Consider the following 26,378-nt stretch of genomic DNA (forward strand, 5'->3'; position numbering starts at 1 on the left):
ATCAATTCTTGAGTAGCTATAATGCACTGGTGAGTAGAACGAATATGTTCTTGAGTTTGGGTTAAGAAACCTTCAGGGGTCTGATAAGTTGTGATCATTTAAAAACTGTGTAATTATCTTTGCAGTATTAGATGTCGTCCCCCTTGTCACAGGACTCCTATCTAAGAGTGGATTTAAAACACAATTAAAGTCCCCAGACATTATAATTTTATGAGTGTTCACATTGGGAATGGATGCCCTGCACCTTCTAAGGCTTCTGGCAAAGAAAACACACTTGCATGAATTATAGTACATAAAGCGGTAACATCTGTATTTTACATTCTAGCACTGCAGGAGACATAGCAGTACAGTATACAGGTTTACCTTTACATTCTTTATTTTTAGGTAATGTGTTAAGCGGAGTTTGAAATCAAATTTAAGTGTTTTGGGGGCATATTTAGGGTTTAAACTATAAAAATAGGCATTTTTTTAACCACATCCAAAATTCACGGTTTTTCACAATTCACTGGTGCTGTAGGAACGTAACCCCCGCAAATTTTTGGGGTGCACTGTGTGTGTGTGTGTATGTGTATGTGTATATGTATATATATATAATATAATATATATATATATATATATATATATATATATATATATATATATATATATAATAATATACATACATACATACATACAGGTGCTGGTCATAAAATTAGAATATCATGACAAAGTTGATTTTATTTCAGTAATTCCATTCAAAAAGTGAAACTTGTATATTAGATACATCAGTCTGCATGTAATGAATGAATTTCAGATGTTTATTTCTTTTAATGTTGATGATTATAACTGACAACAAATGAAAGTCCCAAATTCAGTATCTCAGAAAATTAGAATATTGTGAAAAGGTTCAATATTGAAGACACCTGGTGCCACACTCTAATCAGCTAATTAACTCAAAACACCCACAAAAGCCTTTAAATGGTCTCTCAGTCTAGTTCTGTAGGCTACACAATCATGGGGAAGACTGCTGACTTGACAGTTGTCCAAAAGACGACCATTGACACCTTGCACAAGGAGGGCAAGACACAAAAGGTCATTGCTAAAGAGGCTGGCTGTTCACAGAGCTCTGTGTCCAAGCACATTAATAGAGAGGTGAAGGGAAGGACAAGATGTGGTAGAAAAAAGTGTACAAGCAATAGGTATAACCGCACCCTGGAGAGGATTGTGAAACAAAACCCATTCAAAAATGTGGGGGAGATTCACAAAGAGTGGACTGCAGCTGGAGTCAGTGCTTCAAGAACCACCACACACAGACGTATGCAAGACATGGGTTTCAGCTGTCGCATTCCTTGTGTCACGCCACTCTTGAACAAGAGAGCGTCAGAAGTGTCTCGCCTGGGCTAAACACAAAAAGGACTGGACAGCTGCTGAGTGGTCCAAAGTTATGTTCTCTGATGAAAGTAAATTTTGCATTTCCTTTGGAAATCAAGGTCCCAGAGTCTGGAGGAAGAGAGGAGAGGCACAGAATCCACGTTGCGTGAGGTCCAGTGTAAAGTTTCCACAGTCAATGATGGTTTGGGGTGCCATGTCATCTGCTGGTGTTGGTCCATTGTGTTTTCTGAGGTCTAAGGTCAACGCAGCCGTCTACCAGGAAGTTTTAGAGCACTTCATGCTTCCTGCTGCTGACGAACTTTATGGAGATGCAGATTTCATTTTCCAACAGGACCTGGCACCTGCACACAGTGCCAAAGCTACCAGTACCTGGTTTAAGGACCATGGTATCCCTGTTCTTGATTGGCCAGCAAACTCGCCTGACCTTAACCCCATAGAAAATCTATGGGGTATTGTGAAGAGGAATATGCAATACGCCAGACCCAACAATTCAGAAGAGCTGAAGGCCACTATCAGAGCAACATGGGGTCTCATAACACCTGAGCAGTGCCACAGACTGATCGACTCCATGCCACGCCGCATTGCTGCAATAATCCAGGCCAAAGGAGCCCCAACTAAATATTGAGTGCTGTACATGCTCATACTTTTCATGTTCATACATTTCAGTTGGCCAACATTTCTAAAAATCCTTTTTTTGCATTGGTCTTAATTGATATTCTAATTTTCCGAGATACTGAATTTGGGACTTTCATTAGTTGTCAGTTATAATCATCAACAATAAAAGAAATAAACATTTGAAATACATCAGTCTGTGTGTAATGAATGAATCTAATATACAAGTTTCACTTTTTGAATGGAATTACTGAAATAAAATCAACTTTGTCATGATATTCTAATTTTATGACCAGCACCTGTATATAATATGTATGTATTGTGAGAATAAGCACTTCACCAGCACCAATCCGACACAGACTGACAACGGAGGCATGTGGAAACTAAACAAAAAGATTTATTTTTCTTCACCCATGGGGCACGTCTTCCCCGTGTCCCAAAGGTAGTACACCATCCCCAAAACACAAACAAAAAAATGCACCTACAAAAATAGCTAATCTTCCTTCGCCACCACTCCTCCAGCCAAGTGTTGTCCTCCTCCTCATGACTCTGGCTCCCGAAGTGGTGTCTGCCGGCTTCTTTTATAGCCCATTCAGAAGTGCATCAGGTGATAATTGACCTAATTAAGGCTGCATTTCAGGGTGTGGCTGTGTTACAGCCAACATGGGCTCAGGAAGCCGTGCAGCTCCCCCTGGCGGTGGCCATGGAGCCCAACAGGGATGAGCTTGGGTGTTCCACAATAGTGGCCCCGATGCAACCCAGGGGGGCTGCCACCAAGTGTTCCGGGGGACATAGTGCGCATCCCATGTCCAGCTGTCCGCCACAGTATGTGTGTGTGTGTATGTATATATAATATATATATATTTGCAGCTGGAGATCCACAAAGGGAGAAAAAATGAATCACGTATCATAAAGTAGTTTTTATTCCTGAGCTTTCAACCCCTGCCAGGGGTCTTCATCAGAGGATAATGCTTAGACTTACGAGAATCAAAGGCAATATATAGCAAAACATTACGTGGAGGGGGTGGGGGGGTGGGGGGGTGGTGGCTAAGTCAGTGTGATGGGGGGGTATTGGGTGTACAGTTTATTTATTATGAACATGTTCTTCTTAAGTTTGCATGTGCTGGATTTATGTCCAAGTGACTGTTGATGGCGTTCTCATTTGATAGCCAAGATTCGGCCAGCTCTCTGGCACTTTTTCTGTGTAAGCTCCGATTAATGAATGTTTTTGAGTATCCATTTGAAGTGAAAAGATGAAAGAGAGAGCGTCTCTCATTCATTTTTATTCCCTTCGTATTACAATGGGTGTGGACTCTTCTGAATAAAGTTTTAACACAGCTCCGTTTATGAGATACTGGGTGGTTGCTGGTGAAGTGTAATATTACACATATATATGTGTGTGTGTGTGTGTGTGTATATATATATATATATATATATATATATATGTATGTATGTATGTATGTATGTATATGTGTATATATATATATATATATATATATATATATATATATATATATATATATAATGTGTGTGTGTGTGTGTATATTTTTTTTCTAATAAATAAATCCAGCTGAGAGTTTCCTTGAAAAAGCCTTTCTGTCTAGAATAATTTCTCAAGTCATTTGGGAAGTGAATATCTAATGGAAACTTCATAGATTGCTATCTTTGCTTAGTGTGAGTTAAAACGTTTAATAATTTCAAGAGATGTATATATTTTTTTCCTTATGGAACATTTAGTTAAATTGTAAATACAGCCATCTTAGTATCATTAAAGTTAATTTCTTCTTTCCTTTTTCTGTCTTTAGTTGCTGGAATTCCACCAGAAAAGTTGGTTGAGGCACACGGAACATTCTCCACTGCCTCCTGCCACTTGTGTTACACAACGTATCCAGCTAAGGAAGCAAAGGCAAGCCCAAATATATATATGTAATATTGGTCCTATGGATTTCTTTCAAATTACACATTGCCATAATTAATATTTTATTTTGGGCTGATGCATTTATCCAATATGACTTACAAGATAAGTATTCCTTACCATTGTTTACCCACTTTTTTACATTTAGAGCACAGATGAGTTAAGTGACTATAGGATACTGCTTGTCTGTTTTTGTAAGAAGCACGCTATTAGATCATCGATAATGATAATATTCTGTCTCCTGTTTAGAAAGAAATAATGAGTGGAAAGATCCCGAGATGTAAAATGTGCCTTGGAACAGTCAAACCTGATGTTGTATTTTTTGGTGAAGAGCTCCCAGAAAGATTTTTCCTGCACTCTAAGGATTTCGCAAAAGCAGACCTGCTGATTGTAATGGGAACGTCACTTCAGGTACAGTGAAATGGCAACAATTAGGTTATAGTATATATTATGTACTCTTGTTTATAAAGAAGATTCTTGAAAATTTGACTCTGAAGTAGGTTATGCTACCCAGATGTATTGGCTAGAAGAGACAGAAAACCTTCTTATTTGCAGAATTCATACATCTTGTTTCCTGTTGTTTCTTACAACAGTATTTGGTTATTCTGGAAGTCAGCTTTATCTACTTTGGGTGGAAATGTTTGATGAAGGCTAGTTAACCTCTTTTGTGAGCCATACCAAAGCAGCTTTCAGTCGCACAGGATCCAAAGGCTAAAATATAAAGTGCAATATAAATAAAATTTATTATTATTATTATTAAAATATCCCTCATGTTAGAGATCCTCTAGTTAATTGTTGAGTAAAAGGACAATGACATTATGTTCTAACTCAATTGTTTAACTGATGTGTGAAACAAAGACTTGTTACAAGGGTACACAAAATTGCCTACTGGTGAATGTGCCATTAGGGGCAACCTTTTACGCTCCCAGGGTATTATTTTGTGCATTCAGGGCTCTGTGCTAAGGTTGTAGTCTTGTCTGCTGTTATGCTACCTGTGCCTGTAGTCCGAGAGAACAACTGTCCAGTAATACATAAATAATAAACTAGTCAGTAAAGAGTTTGAGAGCAGATGTGAATGTCCAAATGCCTAGCACTATAAATAGAAATGTTTGATTAAATGTGACACGCAGGATGTACTCGCAGCTTGCAATCACTGCATGGTGGCCATCCTCCGATCTTATTGACAGTCAGTCAGACAAGACATGGATCTTCAAGGTTTCAGTGCTAATGGAAAGTATACATTCTGTGTAATACTATGTGATTGTGAGTTTTCACTTTAGTTTCCATTCTTTACAAAGCACTAGGTGATGTTATAGTGATGAGGGGAGTTTGCCATTTTGAAATGATATATTTATTTTGTTATTACTTGTCATTTTTGGACAGCTCAGTGCACCTTTTGTTTCGCACTATGTTTTTATCACCATAAAGGTTTGGGCAAGTTTGTGGCAGCTCAAATTTAATATAAATACATGGAAAGTATTACATGTACCGTGTTTCACCGAAAATAAGACCTACTCCGAAAATAAGCCCTAGAATGATTTTCAGGCTACTCTGTAATATAAGCCCTACCCCAAAAATAAGCCCTAGTCAAGATCGTCAGCTGAAAAGTAAGGAGCCTAAGGCCAGGTTTATACTTCACGCGATGCGACATATGTGCCCAAAACATCTATTAAATTCCGAGGACACTTTGCCACAATATCTCTGAAAAGGATGTTTAATGATTACATCCATCAATTTGGGATGCGCCCATTCCAGAAATATCGGCGCAAGACAGAAACAAAATCCCTGGACGGAGCATCAGTTCATCGCAAGGTGAACATAAGCACACACATACACTAACGTCATTGTAACTTCACCAAAACCCCAAACCTTCATGTCTTTGGATGGAAAACTGAGCCCACTGTGGAAACCAACCAGGAATACATGCAAACTCTAGGCAGGGATCACAAGGGATGTGACTCCCTGCGAGACAACAGCGCTACCACTCTGCCACCGTACCACCCCTATATGTGTAACTATTAACAGTATTCATTACTTAAACAAAGTTAACGATTTATCTGTAAAATGTAAAATACATATTTTAATGCATCATGAAAGTGATATCAAGTATAAATCTAAGAATTCTAAATGTGCAGAGAGCGGGAATATCATAAATGTAATTAATGTGTTCCGTGAGGCGATTGCTGCTGTCAGTTCAGGAGGAAGCTCCGAAGCGCGTAGCGATTTAACAACTGGGTTGGTTTTAAGATGATGTTTACGATGGTCTGCTTTAATGATAAAGTAAACTACGAGGTTAATGTGGACACTTCAAGGTTAAAGCCGAAATTTTTGCTTTAATCACAAAATAGACAATTTCATTATGTCCTTGTTATTTTTCTCTGTGGCTCAAAAACGCCACAGTACATTCTGATGTTATTGTGAAGGTGGGAAAAAGATGGCAAAGAAGATGGTATGCAAGACTTTTAAAATGTGTCATTACTTTGGGGAGTATGCAACGCTTGAATATAAAAGCACCACGAATGCATTTGTATGTCGGCATTTTGCTTCACCACATTGACCCATTCATCAAACGCACAACGATCCTGGAGGATCCTAAAAGCGGCTGGAGTAGCAAGAAATTCAGGCTGGAATTCAGGGTTTGAATGTGGAGGGTTATGATGATATTCCAGAAGAAGATGACATGACTGTGTTTGGATAAATGTATAGTGTTGTACATGAATAAATAATAAGACATCCCCTGAAAATAAGCCCTAGTGCATTTTTAGGAGCAAAAATTAATATAAGACCCTGTCCTATTTTCGGGGAAACACGGTAGGAAGTACAAATGTAAAATTTGTATATACAATGAGAGGTCGGAAACTTGAAAGTTCACTTCATTAGAAGGGCTTAGTAGTCACAGTGGACTCATCACTGTCTGCAGTATATTCAGACCAAGTACAGAGGAGATCAAGAAGGCTAATAGGACATTAGATGTTGCTTTCACAATATGCGAAGATTATGCTTAAGTTTTATAATGCACTGGTGAGGCCTCATCTGGAGTTGTGCTCTTCATACTATGAAAAAGGACATGGCAGCAGTAGAAAAAAAGTTCAGGGAAGAGCATCTAGGCTGATTCCCAGAATAAGAGGTATGAGGTCTGAGGAGAGACTGAGGTGGATGAACCTTTTCATCTTTAGCAGAGATTGAGAGGGGACATCATTGAAATTTTTAAAAGTATGAAAGGAATTAATTAGTACTGTGGATCCAAGTTGTTTAAAATAAATTCAACATCAAGAACACAGAGATATGGTTGGAAACTTCAGGGCAGATTTTGCATAAATGTTACAAGGTTTGTCTTCATACAAAGAACATCGATACATGACATAAATTACCAAGTGGTGTGATGGAGAGGAAGACTTCAGCCACCTTCAAATGTCAACTTGATGTGATTTTGGAGAATTCAGGTGAATAGGATGGATGAAATTTTTGGGCTGAAAGGCCTGTTCTCATTACATTAATTTTTCTAATGTTGTAATAGGTATAAATGTACTGTGTTCACCAGCTCAGGCTTAAGAATATTCAGAGTTTGGGTTGAGGCACCCCTTTCCCTGTTTGCAGAGTTCCCAGTCGCAAGCAAAATTGTCCAAGAGGGTGGCCAGTGGCACTGTGCACTGCCCAAGACACCTGGTGCTTTATGGTGGCTCACACCCAATGCAAATATCTTATGTATTCTGTAATAAGTGAAACTGCAGAGTCCATGAAGGTGGCTGATGCCAAAGAAGGATTTCTTTCTTGAGGTTTAAATCCAGCCAAATGTCAAATTTATGAGCTAGCTCGATTCAAAGAGTGACAAACTACACTTCAGCATTTTAATATTCAGCATTTTAATATTCATGAAAATGTCTAAATACAGTATTTTGTAACTGTGCATTATTTTATATTTGGTAGGTAACTGGTACCATATTTTATTTCTAGAAAATTAAAGCAAAGCAAAAAAATAAGCAAAAATGACTAGTCTCTGCAATAGTGCCATTTGCTGCGAGTCTTTGATTGTTAAAAAGCTTGGGGCTTTTTACTTTACACAAGCACAGTCGGTTTGTTTGTTGCTCTACAGACTTGTAATATCCATCTGTAACTCCTTTTCTTCACAGATTGAACCTTTTGGCAGCATAATAAACACAGTCCGACCTACTGTGCCTCGCTTATTGTTAAATAAAGACCATGTAGGCCCCTTCAAGAGAGAGGCTTTGAAGACAACGGATGTGGTTGAACTTGGGGACTTGATAGAAAGTGTCAAAAAGTTGGTTTCCATGCTGGGATGGCACGATGAATTGAAGAAACTGATGAAGAACTAAGGGCTGGTAAGACTTGTGTTTGTTCTGAAAAAGTATTTACAGATGCATTATCAGCTCCAGCGGTGGGTGACCAAAACCACTAGCAAGTGAAATAAACATTTAAAGAACTAGCTCATTATAAATGACAGTATTTTAACACAGTAACGTACACATCTTTAGTAAAAATTGTAATTCTTACCAAACATAAATGATTGTTGGAAAAAGAACTTGGGGCAATGTTATTAATATCTTGTTTAAGGAAGCAATTACAAAAACATCGAAAGATCTAATTTTCCTCAACAGAATTTTTTTCAGTATATTTGCAATAATTCAATACTTGGTCCTGAGATAATTTAGGTTCTTTGTAAGATGTAAGAAGGAATTATTTTTCAAATATCTAGAATGGTAGAATTGCATTGTTGGTTCAGATTGATGTGAGTAGTCCACGTAAGGTAGGGGGGTCTACTGCGAGTACATCATGCGTGTCTACTGTATTCCTGACTGGTGAAAATGGGCAGCCGAAGCACTTCAGGGAAAACTGCAGTGGTCTCACTCGGGACAAGGAATCACTTGACAGATTCCATGTTCAGGCTTACTGTATACAGTATCACATGCAGGTTCATGAAATGGTGCTCAAATGATCCCTCTGCAAATCACCACATATAACCTTTGTGTTTCCTCTAGGTTCATGGGAGATGGCCTCCAGTTATGCTTTAAATCATTTCACATTTTTTGTGATATTCGGAAGACTATTTTATATCTGCCTGTTTGAAGTGTTCTGTAAAGCTTATATTTTAAACAATACAGTGATATTTATTTTACATTTTTTAAATGTAATCAATAAAATATTTAAATGCAAGTTCCTCCTGAGACAGTGTCTTAAGATTACTTTTTCCATACAATACCATTGTAAAACATGCTTTAGATACATCATGTTTAAGTGCTATGTTTAACTTTTTTTAGGAATAAATACAAAGACTTTGACAGCTGTGTTTTTATATAATATATATGTGTATATATATATATATATATATATATATATATATATATACAGTACATATACACATACATATATTCATATATGTATGTGTATCTATACTAATAAAAGGCAAAGCACTAACTGACTGACTGACTGACTCACTCATCACTAATTCTCCAACTTCCCGTGTAGGTAGAAGGCTGAAATTTGGCAGGCTCATTCCTTACAGTTTACTTACAAAAGTTAGGCAGGTTTCATTTCGAAATTCTACACATAATGGTCATAACTGGAACCTGTTTTTTGTCCATATACTCAAATGGAGGAGGCGGAGTCACGTATCGCGTCATCACGCCTCCTACGTAATCACGTGAACTGAAAACAAGGAAGAGATTTACAGCACGAGTCAAACGCGGGAACGAAGGTAAATGACGTTAATTGTTGAGTGTATTTTAATACTGTGTAAGCATACATATTAACACGTGCAATTAAACGTGTGCATTTACGGGGTGATTTCTCAGGCTTAAAAGCTCACCTTTTATTAAAAAGGTAAATGCAAACTGTTTTCTATGTGAAGGGCACAAACCACGTTAGATTTCATGCTCAACAGTAAGCTCAGCACACAGCTTGGTCATATTACAACCGGAGGGGCGAACTGACAACGTGGTATACAAAGAGATCCTTAACAAATAATTATTGATTCATTTTCCCTCAGTTTAAAAAGGTTTACTTTTCTTCTTAATAAAAATTTTAAAGCAGTACTTCGCCGCTGCGAAGCGCAGGTATTTTGATATATACGAAAATATATCGCGTCATCATGCCTCCCGCTGCCGTTTGCAATGCCATATTCGCGAGATACGAGTTTAATGAGAAGACACGAGGTATAAACGACAGTTTGGATCACTGTGTAACAGAGTTAAAATTGCTGTAGCGAGAAACTTTTAACTGCCGGGTCTTAGCTAACATTAAATAAACCCGTGGACATCGCAACATCACACAAGAGAGCGGCTCACGTGAAGTGACTGAACGCAGCAGGAGTGATCACTTCGATGAATCAAACCTGTTCAAAAAACACATTACACAATTGATAAGGTACGAAAACAATATGAAACCGATTGTGGATTTGCGTATAGCCACTGAAACTTTGTGACGGCACGAGACTTCAGGTCACGTCTCTGCAAAAGAACCTCATTGAGGCAACTATTGTTACTGGCGGTGGCTCAGGGGAGAGAGTTTTTATTCCTCGCATCCCCGTTATACCCTCTGATCTCCCATTTCAATTCAAACGCCTCCAATTTCCACTAAGACTCTGCTTCACAATGACAATTAATAAGTCTCAGGGACAGACCCTACAAAACGTTGGCATTGATTTCAGGCAGGACTGCTTTTCACATGGCCAACTGTACGTTGCATGCTCAAGAGTAAGGTCAGCACACAGCTTGGTCATATTACAACCGGAGGGGCGAACTGACAACGTGGTATACAGAGAGATCCTTAACAAATAATTATTGATTAATTTTCCCTCAGTTTAAAAACGTTTACTTTTCTTCTTAATAAAAATTTTAAAGCAGTACTTCACCGCTGCGAAGCGCGGGTATTTTGATATATATGTCAATGTATGTATATATGTATGTCTAGATATATGTAGATATGTAAATATATATATATGTATGTATATGTGTGTGTATATATATATATATATATATATATATATATATATATGTTGATATGTATGTATGTATGTATATGTGTATATATATATATATATATATATATATATATATATATATATATATATATATATATATATATATATATATATATATATATATATATATATATATATATATATATATATATATATATATATATATATATATATATATGGTTGAAATAGTTTATTGTCAAATAAATGCAAAGAGTACGCGACACGTGTTTCGCCCTCGTTATGGGCTCATCAGGCGTACACACTCCACTGCACTCCCTCTCGGGAATCGAACCTCGGACGTCAGCGCCAGAGGCGATGCCCCTAACGTTGCGCCACGGTGTGTGGTTCGTTTATTTGACAGTATGTAGATCGGGGTAATTACATTCATTGCATTCGTAGTCTGTGTCACAATCTGATGTATATATATATCCATCCATCCATCCAACCTGCTGAATCCGAACACAGGGTCACGGGGGTCTGCTGGAGCCAATCCCAGCCAGCACAGGGCACAAGGCAGGAACCAATCCCGGGCAGGGTGCCAACCCACCGCAGGACACACACAAACACACCCACACACCAAGCACACACTAGGGCCAATGTAGAATCGCCAATCCACCTAACCAGCATGTCTTTGGACTGTGGGAGGAAACTGGAGCGCCCGGAGGAAACCCACGCAGACACGGGGAGAACATGCAAACTCCACGCAGGGAGGGCCCGGGAAGCAAACCCGGGTCCCCAGGTCTCCCAACTGCGAGGCAGCAGCGCTACCCACTGCGCCACCGTGCCGCCCTATCTATCTATCTATCTATCTATCTCTCTCTCTCTCTATATATATATATATATATATATATATATATATATATATATATATATATATATATATATATATATAATATGTCTATATATAGGGGTGGCACGGTGGCGCCTATGATCTCATTTCCTGTCTTCCCCTTTAAAAGCCTGCACCTTTTCCCTACTCCCTCAGTTCTGTTTTGGACTCGGTTTTGTGCACATCAGTGCTGTATACAATATTACGACTTTACAGCCAGGATACCAATTATATGGGTGGCTACCCCAAAACTGTCTTGGACTCAAGTTTGTGACTATATATATATATATATATAATATATATACACACGCACACACACACTGTACTGTGCAAAAGGTTTAGGCAGGTGTAAAAAATGCTGTAAACAAAGAATGCTTCCAAAAATGGAAGTATTAATCATTTATTTTCATCAATCAACAAAATGCAGTGAATGAACAAAAGAGAAATCTAAATCAAATCAATATTTGGTGTGACCACCCTTTGCCTTCAAAACAGCATCAATTCTTCTAGGTACATTTGCACACAGTTTTTGAAGGAACTCGGCTGGTAGGTTGTTCCAAACATCTTGGACAACTAACCACAGATATTCTGTAGATGTAGGCTTCCTCACATCCTTCTGTCTCTTCATGTAATCCCAGACACACTTGATGTTGAGATCAGGGCTCTGTGGGGGCCATACCATCACTTCCAGGACTTCTTGTTTTTCTTTACGCTGAAGATCGTTCTTAATGACTTTGGCTGTATGTTTGGAGTCGTTGTCCTGCTGCAGAATAAATTTGGGGCCAATCATATGCCTCCCTGGTATTGCATGATGGATAAGTATCTGCCTGTATTTCTCAGCATTGAGACCACCATTAATCCTGACCAAATCTCCAACTCCATTTGCAGAATTGCAGCCCCAAACATTCAAGGAACCTCCACCATGCTTCACTGTTGCCTGCAGACACATTATTGTACTGCTCTCCAGCCCTTCGACGAACAAACTGCCTTCTGCTACAGCCAAATATTTCAGATTTTGACTCATCAGACCAGAGCACTTGCTGCCATTTTTCTGCACCCCAGTTCCTATGTTTTTGTGCATACTTGCGTCACTTGGCCTTGTTTCTATGTCGTAGGTATGGCTTTTTGGCTGCAACTCTTCCATGAAGACCATTTCTGGCCAGACTTCTCCGGACAGTAGATGGGTGTACCTGGGTCCCACTGGTTTCTGCCAGTTCTGAGCTGATGGCACTGCTGGACATCTTCCGATTTCGAAGGGTGATAAGCTTGATGTGTCTTTCATCTGCTGCACTAAGTTTCCTTGGCCAACCTCTGAGTCTACGATCCTCAACGTTGCCCGTTTCTTTGTGCTTCTTCAAAAGAGCTTGAACAGCACATCTTGAAACCCCAGTCTGCTTCGAAATCTTTGCCTGGGAGAGACCTTGCTTATGCAGTATAACTACCTTGTGTCTTGCTGTGCTCAATCTTGCCATGACATGAAACTGTCTTCCACAACCTCACCTTGGTAGCAGAGTTTGGCTGTTCCTCCTACACAGCTGTTTGTTTTTCCAGAACTGTGCTGACTTTTTTAGATGTTCTTTAGCAAAGTCCAATCTAGCCTTTCTATTCTTGAGGCTTATGAGTGGCTTGCACCTTGCAGTTCACCCTCTGTATTTACTTTCATGCAGTCTTCTCTTTATGGTAGACTTGGATATCGATACGCCTACCCCCTGGAGAGCGTTGTTGACTTGGTTGGCTGTTGTGAAGGGGTTTCTCTTCACCATGGAAATGATTCTGCGATCATCCACCACTGTTGTCTTCCGTGGACGTCCAGGTCTTTTTGTGTTGCTGAGTTCACCAGTGCTTGCTTTCTTTCTCAGGATGTACCAAACTGTAGATTTTGCCACTCGTAATATTGTAGCAATTTCTCAGATGGTTTTTTTCTGTTTTCGCAGCTTAAGGATGGCTTCTTTCACCTGCATGGAGAGCTCCTTTGACCGCATGTTGTCTGTTCACAGCAAAATCTTCCACATGCAAGCACCACACCTCAAATCAACTCCAGGCCTTTTATCTGCTTAATTGATAATGACATAACGACGGACTTGCCCACACCTACCCATGAAATAGCCTTTGAGTCAATTGTCCAATTACTTTTGAGCCCCTGAAATGAAGGGATTGTGTTAAAAAATGCTTTAGTTGCCTCACATTTTTATGCAATCGTTTTGTTCACCCCATTGAAATAAAGCTGAAAATCTGCAGTTCAACTGCATCTGAGTTGTTTCATTTAAAATTCATTGGGGTAATGTACAGAACCAAAATTAGACAGAAGTTGTCTCTGTCCAAATATTTATGGACCTGTGTGTGTATACAGTATATTATGTCCAAGTGTCTGTTGATGGCGTTCTCATTTGATAACCAGGATTCGCCGAGCTCTCTCACTTTTTTAGTACTGGCCTTGAATTTTACTTGTACATTGTCCCAGTTAAATGTATGTCCTGTTGATTTAGTATGCGTATAGATCAACGATAGTGAGTTCTTTCTTCTGACAGCGTTGCGATGTTCCTGTCTAATTGTTGCGATTCTTTTTGAAGTTTGTCCTATGTATACCGCTGAGCAAGAACTGCATAGAATGCTATAAACTGTGTTTTGTATTTCTGCTGTTGATTTCTTGTTCTTAGCATTAAAGAAGACCGTGTGCAACTTGTTCGTGGGTTTGTGTGCTATTCTGATGCCTGACTTGGCCAGGATGCGCGTTGTACCTTCAGACACCTTGTGGTGATAAGGGAGTGAGTGCCAAGTGGGGTGGAGGTTCTGATTCAAGTCGATTGTTTGCCAAGTTTTTTGGCACCTTCTGTGTAAGCTCCAATTAATTAATGTTTTTGAGTATCCGTTTGAAGTGAAAAGATGGAAGAGATAGCGTCTCTCATTCATTTTTGTTTCCTTCGTATTACAATGGGTGTGGACTCTTCTGAATAGAGTTTTAACACAGCTCTGTTTATGAGATACCGGGTGGTTGCTGGTTAAGTGTAATATCTTGTCTGCGTAACATTCTTTAATGATCATCAATGTCGCACGTAGGTTGAAACACTGTAACTGAAACAGAAACAGCTGTGTAGAAGGCTTAAAACTGGGTGAGGAACAGCCAAACTCTGCTACCAAGGTGAGGTTGTGGAAGAGGTTTCATGTCATGGCAAGATTGAGCACAGCAACAAGACACAAGGTAGTTATACTGCATCAGCAAGGTCTCTCCCAGACAAAGATTTCAAAGCAGACTAGGGTTTCAAGATGTGCTGTTCAAGCTCTTTTGAAGAAGCACAAAAAAACGGGCAACGTTGAGGATCGTAGACGCAGTGGTCGGCCAAAGAAACTTAGTGCAGCAGATGAAAGACACATCAAGCTTATCACCCTTCGAAATCGGAAGATGTCCAGCAGTGCCATCAACTCAGAACTGGCAGAAACCAGTGGGACCCAGGTACACCCATCTACTGTCTGGAGAAGTCTGGCCAGAAATGGTCTTCATGGAAGAGTTGCAGCCAAAAAGCCATACCTACGACATAGAAACAAGGCCAAGTGATGCAAGTATGCATGAAAACATAGGAACTGGGGTGCAGAAAAATGGCAGCAAGTGCTCTGGTCTGATGAGTCAAAATCTGAAATATTTGGCTGTAGTAGAAGGCAGTTTGTTCGTCGAAGGGCTGGAGAGCGGTACAATAATGTGTCTGCAGGCAACAGTGAAGCATGGTGGAGGTTCCTTGAACGTTTGGGGCTGCAATTCTGCAAATGGAGTTGGAGATTTGGTCAGGATTAATGGTGGTCTCAATGCTGAGAAATACAGGCAGATATTTATCCATCATGCAATACCATCAGGGAGGCGTATGACTGGCCCCAAATTTATTCTGCAGCAGGACAACGACCCCAAACATACAGCCAAAGTCATTAAGAACTATCTTCAGTGTAAAGAAGAACAAGAAGTCTTGGAAGTGATGGTATGGCCCCCACAGAGCCCTGATCTCAACATCGAGTGTGTCTGGGATTACATGAAGAGACAGAAGGATGTGAGGAAGCCTACATCCACAGAAGATCTGTGGTTAGTTGTCCAAGATGTTTGGAACAACCTACCAGCCGAGTTCCTTCAAAAACTGTGTGCAAGTGTACCTAGAAGAATTGATGCTGTTTTGAAGGCAAAGGGTGGTCACACCAAATATTGATTTGATTTAGATTTCTCTTTTGTTCATTCACTGCATTTTGTTGATTGATGAAAATAAATGATTAATACTTCCATTTTTGGAAGCATTCTTTGTTTACAGCATTTTTTCACACCTGCCTAAACCTTTTGCACAGTACTGTGTGTGTGTGTATATATAGTCATAAATTTGAGTCCGAGACAGTTTTGGGGCACCCTCCCATATAATTGGTATCCCGGCTGCAAAGTCGTAATATTGTATACAGCACTGATGTGCACAAAACCGAGTCCAAAACAGAACTGAGGGAATAGGGAAAAGGTACAGGCTTTTAAAGGGGAAGACAGGAAATGAGATCATAGGGGTCAGGCTCATGAAAGTCTTCAGCCATTGGTTCGAACCCAGACGTGACATCACAGGGGCCGGAGCCGGCAAGGTCTCCTTCCATAGGCTCGGTCCCGGAAGTGACGTCAAGAGACCCAGATGGAATCTTCCATGAATGGTCTACAGGAAAGGGAGAAAGAGTCAGTGCACTCTGCCACATCCTGGTATGCCTCGGAATTGCCCTTACTCAAGCCCTTTAGCTGCCTTCCATGCGCATGTGTGTGACTAATTATACAGTGGTGTGAAAAACTATTTGCCCCCTTCCTGATTTCTTATTCTTTTGCATGTTTGTCACACAAAATGTTTCTGATTATCAAACACATTTAACCATTAGTCAAATATAACACAAGTAAACACAAAATGCAGTTTTTCAATGATGGTGTTTATTATTTAGGGAGAAAAAAAATCCAAACCTACATGGCCCTGTGTGAAAAAGTAATTGCCCCCTTGTTAAAAAATAACCTAACTGTGGTGTATCACACCTGAGTTCAATTTCCGTAGCCACCCCCAGGCCTGATTACTGCCACACCTGTTTCAATCAAGAAATCACTTAAATAGGAGCTGCCTGACACAGAGAAGTAGACCAAAAGCACCTCAAAAGCTAGACATCATGCCAAGATCCAAAGAAATTCAGGAACAAATGAGAACAGAAGTAATTGAGATCTATCAGTCTGGTAAAGGTTATAAAGCCATTTCTAAAGCTTTGGGACTCCAGCGAACCACAGTGAGAGCCATTATCCACAAATGGCAAAAACATGGAACAGTGGTGAACCTTCCCAGGAGTGACCGGCCGACCAAAATTACCCCAAGAGCGCAGAGACGACTCATCCGAGAGGTCACAAAAGACCCCAGGACAACGTCTAAAGAACTGCAGGCCTCACTTGCCTCAATTAAGGTCAGTGTTCACGACTCCACCATAAGAAAGAGACTGGGCAAAAACGGCCTGCATGGCAGATTTCCAAGACGCAAACCACTGTTAAGCAAAAAGAACATTAGGGCTCGTCTCAATTTTGCTAAGAAACATCTCAATGATTGCCAAGACTTTTGGGAAAATACCTTGTGGACTGATGAGTCAAAAGTTGAACTTTTTGGAAGGCAAATGTCCCGTTACATCTGGCGTAAAAGGAACACAGCATTTCAGAAAAAGAACATCATACCAACAGTAAAATATGGTGGTGGTAGTGTGATGGTCTGGGGTTGTTTTGCTGCTTCAGGACCTGGAAGGCTTGCTGTGATAGATGGAACCATGAATTCTACTGTCTACCAAAAAATCCTGAAGGAGAATGTCCGGCCATCTGTTCGTCAACTCAAGCTGAAGCGATCTTGGGCGCTGCAACAGGACAATGACCCAAAACACACCAGCAAATCCACCTCTGAATGGCTGAAGAAAAACAAAATGAAGACTTTGGAGTGGCCTAGTCAAAGTCCTGACCTGAATCCAATTGAGATGCTATGGCATGACCTTAAAAAGGCGGTTCATGCTAGAAAACCCTCAAATAAAGCTGAATTACAACAATTTTGCAAAGATGAGTGGGCCAAAATTCCTCCAGAGCGCTGTAAAAGACTCATTGCAAGTTATCGCAAACGCTTGATTGCAGTTATTGCTGCTAAGGGTGGCCCAACCAGTTATTAGGTTCAGGGGGCAATTACTTTTTCACACAGGGCCATGTAGGTTTGGATTTTTTTTCTCCCTAAATAATAAAAACCACCATTTACAAACTGCATTTTGTGTTTACTTGTGTTATATTTGACTAATGGTTAAATGTGTTTGATGATCAGAAACATTTTGTGTGACAAACATGCAAAAGAATAAGAAATCAGGAAGGGGGCAAATAGTTTTTCACACCACTGTATATATATATATATATATATATATATATATATAATATAAAATAAATATAATGTGTGTTTTTTTTTTTTCTTCTAAAAAGGATAGTACTGTATACAGACATGTGAAAAGTGACTGCATCCCATAAAATGTGTTCTTCTTTTTTTAACATGTGGATACATCAAGATTTGATATGCATTTAAACAGTATCTTTAGATAAAAGTGATGTAATGGGGGAAAAATCAGTGTAAAATCAATTTGGCAATTATTTAATGAAAAATAAACATATGCCATTACTGTCTGTGGAAAACTAAGTACAACTCTGGCCTTAGCTGGTATTGCCCTTTTTGGCAGAAAGAACCTCAAGTAGGTGTTTACTGATACTGTGCACCAGTCCCTGATATGGACTGGGGGAAAGTTTGTTTTCCTCCATGCAGAAACCTTGTAGCTGTGCTGTGTTTTAAGGTGAGTATTGCATGCACAGCCCGTTTCAAATCCCCCCCACAGCATCCTGATGGGATTCAGATTCAGACTTTGACTAGGCCATTCCATTTCTTTTTTTTAGCCATTCCTTTGTGGGATACGTGTCATAGTCCACTTTTGGATTTGGCTTCAATCATCTGATAGATTGTATCGCATTACCTTCACACACCCTCAGGTGCAATGAAGAATTCATAGTGGATTCTATGGTGGTGAACTGCCCAGATCCAGCAAAGTAGCCCCAAACCATGTAACTTGTGCTCCACCACCATGCTTTACAGCTGATATTGGGTTCTCCTGGTCAAATGCTGCCTTGGTTTTCACCAATAATGTCTTCTGGTAGTGTGGTCAAGTAACTCTTTCGCTCATCTGTTCAGAGCACATTGTTCCAGATTTCCTGGAGCCTCATTTATAAAGCTTCCATATGTAGAAAGCGGTCCAAAAGCTGCATAATTGCCTTTCCATGTAAATGTCAAGTTTTATAAAAGAAAACTTGACAGAGGGACATATAGTTAAAGCAACACTGACCCATCCATATGCAGCATTTCAGAGAAACTGGGAAATGATGACACCCATGATCAACTAGGAAAATGCAACCAAACCAGCTAAATAAAACCTTCTGCATATAATAATTCAGATCCCAGAGCCATTGTGTATTGATGTGACAAACATTACAATATGATGAACAGATTGCATTTTAGTTACTTTTTAAGAGGGTCAATTCTGCATATTTGCACTGAAGAACTTTTTTTGTTTTTGTCAGTTTATATCAGCTACATGTTGTCACTTCTTAGGGAGTTGGCTGACGGGTCAGGAATATCTCAGCCAAGCTTCACTCTATTATGCCTGGAAGCCATTAACCGAACATTGAGGCACTACATTCAGTTCTTCTATGGTATGGGTATACATACATAAAACATGTTTTTGCAGACATAAAAAGGCAATCTCTTAATGTAACCGGGTCACTTCAGTGCGCTTATATTGCAATAACAGCACCTAGTGAGAATGAAGTTGGTTTTGGCAGCTAACACACATGTCACCTGTGATCCCAAGATAAGACTATCAAACACTGCATCTCAGTGGCATGGGTCAACCTGTTATTCATTTATTTGGAAAGCACAGTAGCTTTGACAGATGTGATGGTGCTGTATGTGGTGGCTGGCTTGTTAGTAATATACCTGGCTGAACCAATAGCTGCTCATAGGAGTTGTACTATTCATTGTAACAGCAATCATGTAATAACATGTGCCAGGTGATAGTGGCTACCTGCTTCCGACACATGCACCTTATGCCTTTTCTGGTCCCCCAAAATGCAGAGGAGAGGCGCTATAATGCTATGCATGATTTGTTCCTCTCAGTTGCAGAGTGGAGCAAGATATTCTTCATTGCAAGGTGCAGGGTCTTGATGTGTCAGGTGGGAGGCCACCCTACCAGCCAATGACGTTCTGCAGCATCGTGACTGCATATCTCTATAGTTGATATGCATGCTTTATATATGGATGTTTCAGGGTAGTATACAAGGCATGTTCACGTTATGTGTATTTGCAAGGTGATTGTGATTTATTAAGGTTAAATTGTGTGGAAATGTGTGAATGCCAGCTTTCATAAATGAGATTTGGGGCGTCGGGGGGAGATCTACACAAAGCATTATAAATGAGGCCCCTGGTCTTTTCCTAGGTGCTCATGGACAAACTTTACTCCTGCCCTGATTTTCTTTCTGGACAGCAAAGGTTTCCTCTTGGCACAGCACCCATGTAGATGTAATCCGTACAGCCTGTTTCTAAGGATAGACTCTTGCACTTTGAAAGCAACAGTGGCATGGGCTACCAGTAGGTCCCATGATTAAATTCTGGTGTTCTAACAGACTTCCTTTAGCATGCTGTTTTCTGTGCTCAGGCTGAACTTGTCAAAATGGCCTATCCTGGGCAAGGGGGGTGGCAGTTTAAAATTGTCACTTCCACTTGCAGAAGATCTACCAGACAATGAAATGCTTGATTTCAAGATATTTTTTAAATCCCTTCCCTGGCTCATAGGCATTCATAACCATTTTTCCAAAGGCCTCAGAGACCTTTTTCGATCTAAGTAATAACAGACCCTTCAGAAACAAAGGGTAAACCAAACTAAATGTCTAATAATGTGCTAATCATTTGCACGTCATTTGTACTTGCAAATTTCATTTTTTAAATGAAAATCACATTTTTCATATTGGCACATACGTTAAAAGAAAAATTTAATGGGCTGTACTTCACATGATTCTATGTAGGAGGAGTGTGTGCCAATAAAAAGTGCACACTTCAGTGATATTGATTAAAGGGGCTGTTTACATTTATTCAACAGAACTTCAGCAATTGCAAACTGTATGAGTTATAAGTTGGATCCTTGATTGAAAGGGAAATCAAGAAAAAAGTACAGTAAAAGGTCAGCAAAAATGTTCCTATTATCTTGGATTTAACTACATGAATGCTTTAAAACTGTCACTGTTTCTCTACCTTCAAGTGTGCGCGTGTATGTATATAGAATATAATTCAAAATTGTGTAAAACATGTCATGGTTCCATTAAAGTGCAAAATTCCTGTGGCACAGGAGATGGAGGGAAGCGGAAAAAGATGAAGCTCGTGAAGAATAAAACAACGATGGCTGCAGGAAAGACCTGGCTCTGAAAGGATGACTGTAAATTTGCATGGAAGATGTGACCTCCCAAGTGTGAAGCTCCTGTTCTGTATATTTTCACAGGACCTCTAAGCTTTGCTTATGGCTGGCCTCTAATGTATTCTGTTTCAGCGTAAAAAAAAAAATGTAGTGATTTTCAAACAAGAACCTGTGGGGGGACACAATTTAATAAAAGAAGCCCTACTTTTCCAGTTTTCATTTTCATGCATGGCATTTTATTTAAAACCTTTATACAGCTGTTAGCATTGTACAAATCTCAAATAATTATATTTGAAAGAGAAAAAAAACAAATCTTTCACAAGTATTGTTTGCAGTACACACTCGAGTTGTGTGACTGTTCCTTCCCAAGCACTGACATCATTACTGTAACTTGTAATCATTCTATTAAAGCTTTATGAAATTACACAGATAATGTTCTAAAGCAATCACTCCTTTATACATTGATATCTTAATTATTTAATAGTAACATACTCCACTTAAAGGCATTTTTACATTTTTTTTTTACCCAGCACAGCATTCAAATTATTACAAAGTTCATTTATATTTTCTTTACATTATGCATTTTGTTGTATCAATTTAGTCGTACTTGACAATAGTCATGATAATTAAGGAAGTCTATTTTCACACAGTCTCGATGCATGCTCAATAATCCAGGTAAGGAAATTCTAGAAAATTGATTCTGTTCTTTCTAGAATCTGTTTCACACATTTTGCTGCATGCAAAATCCTCATTGTTTTAAAATTAGTTTTCCAGAAAGCTGACTTTTTAAAAATCAAGTTTGTTAATTTGTTAACAGAAGTCTTGCTTGTGGGCACAAGGTGTATAAAATGGCAGTTGACCTTAAATTTTTATAGCAGTGTCTAAAAAGTTAAATGCAAGCTCAGATAAATACCATCTCAAGTCGTCTTGCCCTAGTGACAGGAACCCATTTACCTTCCAAGTTAGCATTCTGCAATTTGTCAGAAACTTCCAATTCTGCTGTAAACACTCTGAGCACACCGCTTGATCTCTAGTCTGAATGGCTTTAGTATAATTATCAGGTTTGTTCCATGCTGGATCTGTTTAAACTGTCAACATGGATTACATAATTCGATGGCTGAATGCAATACACATCTCATAATGACTTTATTGCATAAAACCAGAAAACTGCACTTGTATTTTCCCTTAGGTGCATGACTATAATTTTGAGAGTTGCTAAAATGTGTTCAGTTATAAGGACTGGAATGAGGTAGTGCCATTTTCGTGTCACTTTTTTCTTTTCTTTTTTTCCCCAACAGGTTTAAACAACAAGCTAAATATAAAATATTTACAGTAGGTTTCTTTGGAAATTTGAATGCTGTATAGCCATGTCAGTGTTTAGAAATGCTACCTATCTTCTACAGTATAAGAAAGTCACTTCAAGCACTGAACACAATACAGTCTTTAATAACTTTAATGCCTCATATTACAGTTTAACAATTACAGCCGCCATCCCATTATGTGGATGTATGAAAAGGTTAATGTTTACTTACAAGTACTTTAAATGCATGTTGTGTGTTTTCAAAAAACAGAGCTTCGATGTTGCTTTTACTCACTTTTGATTTTTGTTGTGGTTTACAAGAAAAGCAAATGATCGGAAAATTGCATTTTGTATCGATTGTAACAAAAAAGTGAAGTGTGTACAGCACCTGTTTTTTTGTTAAAATAAGAAGCAGAAGAGATGCAAGATGTGGAGATTACATGTGAAATATTTCCAATACAACAACTTCTGCCACCACAGACCATCTAAACTCCCATGTTTTTATAGATTGCACGGTGCATGTTGGAAGAAAAACATTTCCATACAATGATGCATTTCTCAGAAAACCACACAAGCATACCTGCATTCAGTTTACCAGTTATTTTGGTTTGAATGCCTCTATATACAACAAAGTACTAAACTTGTGCATCACAACCACAAATAGGAAGAATACATATAAAATTAGTGAAACTATAAATTCTTAATTTTCTACTTTTATAACATAATTTCTCTTCATTACAGCAACATTATAGACAGTTTCAAAAATGTAAAAAAAATATGATCTCTTACCCATATAAATGTAATTGTTTACTGAAGAGATAAATCAACATGTTCTATTTGTATTTCATGATGCACAAACATTTGGAAGTTGGTATTAAATTGATTACATTCATTTTGCTGAAAAGATCATGCAAACACAAAAATATCAAACAAAGTATCAAGCCAGGACTTCAAATTTTAGGTTTAAATGCTTGTCAATTCATGTTTCAGTATTTTCACTCATCTACAGTACGTACAGTAAGTGTGAGTGACCCAAGTGCCCAAGTGTATTTTGTGGTATCTTTCTGTGTGTTTATACCATTTATTAGGTACCACAAGGGTCACTCATGAACTAACTGACAGCTCTGTATTAAATATTTCAAGAGCAAAAGTAAAGTAAATACATTAACAGTGCACCAAGGAAAATACTAAAAGTGGACATTTTAAGAACAGGTCTGTTAAAAAAAAAAAAAAAAAAACAGTTTACTCAGCTAATCTATAACACTGAACTTTAACAGAAATGCATCCTACAAGAAATCCACACTAATAAGTAACTTACTGATATAAAGGTTTTACTCATGGCTAAACTACTGTCTGTTTAGATTTTCTCCAATTATTATAAATTCATATTTACAGTAATCTAAAGCTAGGAATTAATATTGTTACAGGTTTGTACAGTCACTGTAAAAATAAACCCAGAAGTAGCCAAAACACTTTGTTCTTGTATTATATAATGTCAGTGATATAAAACTCATTTCTGATATTGCTATGTTTGATTTTTTTTTGACTTCTTTAGCATTCTCTGACTTAAACTGCCCTTTGGTCTTTAACTCCTGAAATGCACAAGTTCAATTCCTCTTATCGCAGTTTTAAAGGTAAATGTCAAATATCATCCTGAAACAATCACAGTACGTTTTACTGAAACATGTTTACCTACTGCAATACATTTCTCTGCTAAAGTGCAAAATGTGACATTCACTTTATGATTAAAAATAAACAAATGTCAAAATTGCTGGCGCTTTCCTTTAGCCACTTTCACCTCAAGAAAATAAGTGCTATCTGTACTACATCTACACGGATGTGAATGTTTTAACTCCGGCAAAGACAGAATTAAGCAAGTGGCATAAATGAAAGGCATATGGTGCTTAGAAAAGTTACACTATGCAGAAAATGATGCACCAGGAGGAACTTCTTAATCAGAGTCAGAGGTGTCAGACTCAAGTGCGCACTGCCTCACCGCTTCACCCAAAGGGGCAAGTGTGCCATCTCGTCGCACACCCATTGGCTTGATAATCTCCTCTCTGTAGACAGAAGAGAAAAAAAATGGAAAAGTGAAAACATTTGCATATTTTCAATAACAAAATACAATGTATTCATGTTACACATTTCATTTGCTAAATAAAAATGTTAAAGGTCTTATTTAAGCAGTTCAGAATTCTGGGCAATTACTGTCATGCTGGAAATGTTTGTGCTCCAAGCAGAATGGCCATTAAATGTTTTTTACTTTGGCTGCAGATATTCAATCCAGTGGGGAGCCCTCTTTCCTCTCCCCTGCAGCTGCATGTGCCTTCATGAATCTCAAGTATTTGTCACAGCCATCGTTTTCCTTTCCCTACTGTCTCTATTGTCCACAAGTATTTAATTGGAGGATCACTGGTTATTTTAATCTCTTTCACGCCTTTTAGTTTTGCTTTCTCTCCAGCTAATGAAATTATACCTGCCTGGTGAGCCATAGCCGCCCAATCTAAACATTATAAGCAATCACCATTGACCTGCATGTGGACATTTATTTTATCACCGACAAAATTGTTTACAATATGAGATTACACTGATCTTTCAAAAATACTTTTGCTAGATTTGTTTTCAATATGTTATTTTTTTTTTTACGAAAGTAACCCTAAAAAAATAATTTAAAAAGTGGTTACTTCACTTATTATTAAAGTATACATAACAACAACAACTGTCTGTAAAATGTTAATTATGTTAATTTTAAGCAATGATATACTTAGGGGCACTCATATATGTAATCAGCTTATTTTACCAAAAAGTACTAAGGTAACTTTGCTATGACAATTTGAGATTTAACTCTCGGCTCTTGCACAGTTTCTTTGGCCTGCCTAAAATGTCCCACAGATTAAATCCAGCTACTCTCCCAGCTTGACACGATGTTCATGCCCTAGCCTTCGTTTCTGTCTTGAAAGTGATAATGGAAAAATTTTTACTGAACAGTTTCCAATGTCTACTTATTCAGGATTCTGCATTTTTCTCGGAAGCCAAGCCATAAGTAGACTTTTGTTTGTCACTCATTTTCAAATGTTCCTACAATTTTACATGAGGAATGAGACTGAAAATGAACACAACACAAAATGGTAATCATGATGTCTTCAGAGGCTAAGCAGTGCAGCCCACACACCTCTTTCAGCCCCAGTGTTTCAGTCGGAAAGGCTCCTGCTAAGGCGCTACTGCAGTCCACACATGAGACAGAAACTGCAGCTCCAGTCATTGTAAGAAATAAAAGCTCAGTCATAAAATCTCCCTGTTCCTGTGAACCAATCTTTTTAGACCTCTCTGTAATTCTGTCTCTGTGGGAAGTCAGCATGTGAACCCTGAATTAATTCTGCTGAGTTTAGCTAGTTTAAGGGAGTGCTCGTGTTCTGCTCTCCTGAGCACTTGTGTTTTCCTGGCTTTTAAGTCCCTCTTGAAAGCACCCAAATAGAGTCAATTTTGAACCGAGGAGACTCATTTTATGTGAGAAAAGCAATAATTTTGTTTAAATCACTTTAGTGGTATAACACAGAAATCGTACCACAGACTGGTATGTGTTACTCACTCTCTCATAAGATGTAAACACTGAAACAAAGCTGTGGTGTTAGACTCCACTCCATGTATAATCCCTGAATTAGACCTAGTAGTTCAATAATTAATGGAGGGATGTTTTATGATTTGTATAAAAAAAAAAAAAAAAACATTTACTGTAAAACTGAACAACAAGGTATGGTCACACTGTACATTCAAAGGGTTGCAAACAAAGGCAATGGGATTTCAGCGAGAGATGTGCTATTCTCACTTGGGTCCCCCACATCTAACTACAGAA

General features: G+C 38.6%; 3 protein-coding genes across 6 annotated transcripts in view; 2 read left to right on the forward strand and 1 right to left on the reverse strand.

Moving 5' to 3' along the window:
* si:dkey-103i16.6 (uncharacterized protein LOC557125 homolog) overlaps positions 1–9,024 on the forward strand; it is a 104,814-nt gene extending 95,790 nt beyond the window's left edge. The window contains exons 5-8 of one of the 2 annotated variants that reach the window (XM_028816076.2): positions 3,789–3,889; positions 4,148–4,309; positions 8,029–8,238; positions 8,896–9,024. In XM_028816076.2, the coding sequence (XP_028671909.2) occupies positions 3,789–3,889; positions 4,148–4,309; positions 8,029–8,232 (467 nt within the window). In that variant the 3' untranslated portion in view covers positions 8,233–8,238; positions 8,896–9,024. Of the gene's footprint in view, positions 1–3,788; positions 3,890–4,147; positions 4,310–8,028; positions 8,245–8,895 lie in introns of those variants that run through there. The other variant, XM_028816083.2, reaches the window with a different exon arrangement.
* Positions 1–26,378, forward strand: part of LOC114662582 (NADH-cytochrome b5 reductase 3-like) — a 1,047,486-nt gene that overhangs the window by 491,154 nt on the left and 529,954 nt on the right. The gene's annotated exons all lie outside the window — the stretch shown is intronic.
* ric8b (RIC8 guanine nucleotide exchange factor B) overlaps positions 24,056–26,378 on the reverse strand; it is a 101,893-nt gene continuing 99,570 nt past the window's right edge. For both annotated transcript variants that reach the window (XM_028816062.2, XM_051934538.1), the window contains exon 10: positions 24,056–24,585. In XM_028816062.2, coding sequence (XP_028671895.1) covers positions 24,477–24,585 — 109 coding nt within the window. In that variant the 3' untranslated portion in view covers positions 24,056–24,476. The remainder of the gene's footprint in view (positions 24,586–26,378) is intronic.

Source organism: Erpetoichthys calabaricus, chromosome 1 (assembly GCF_900747795.2).
Source record: "Erpetoichthys calabaricus chromosome 1, fErpCal1.3, whole genome shotgun sequence".
Classification (NCBI taxonomy): domain Eukaryota; kingdom Metazoa; phylum Chordata; class Cladistia; order Polypteriformes; family Polypteridae; genus Erpetoichthys; species Erpetoichthys calabaricus.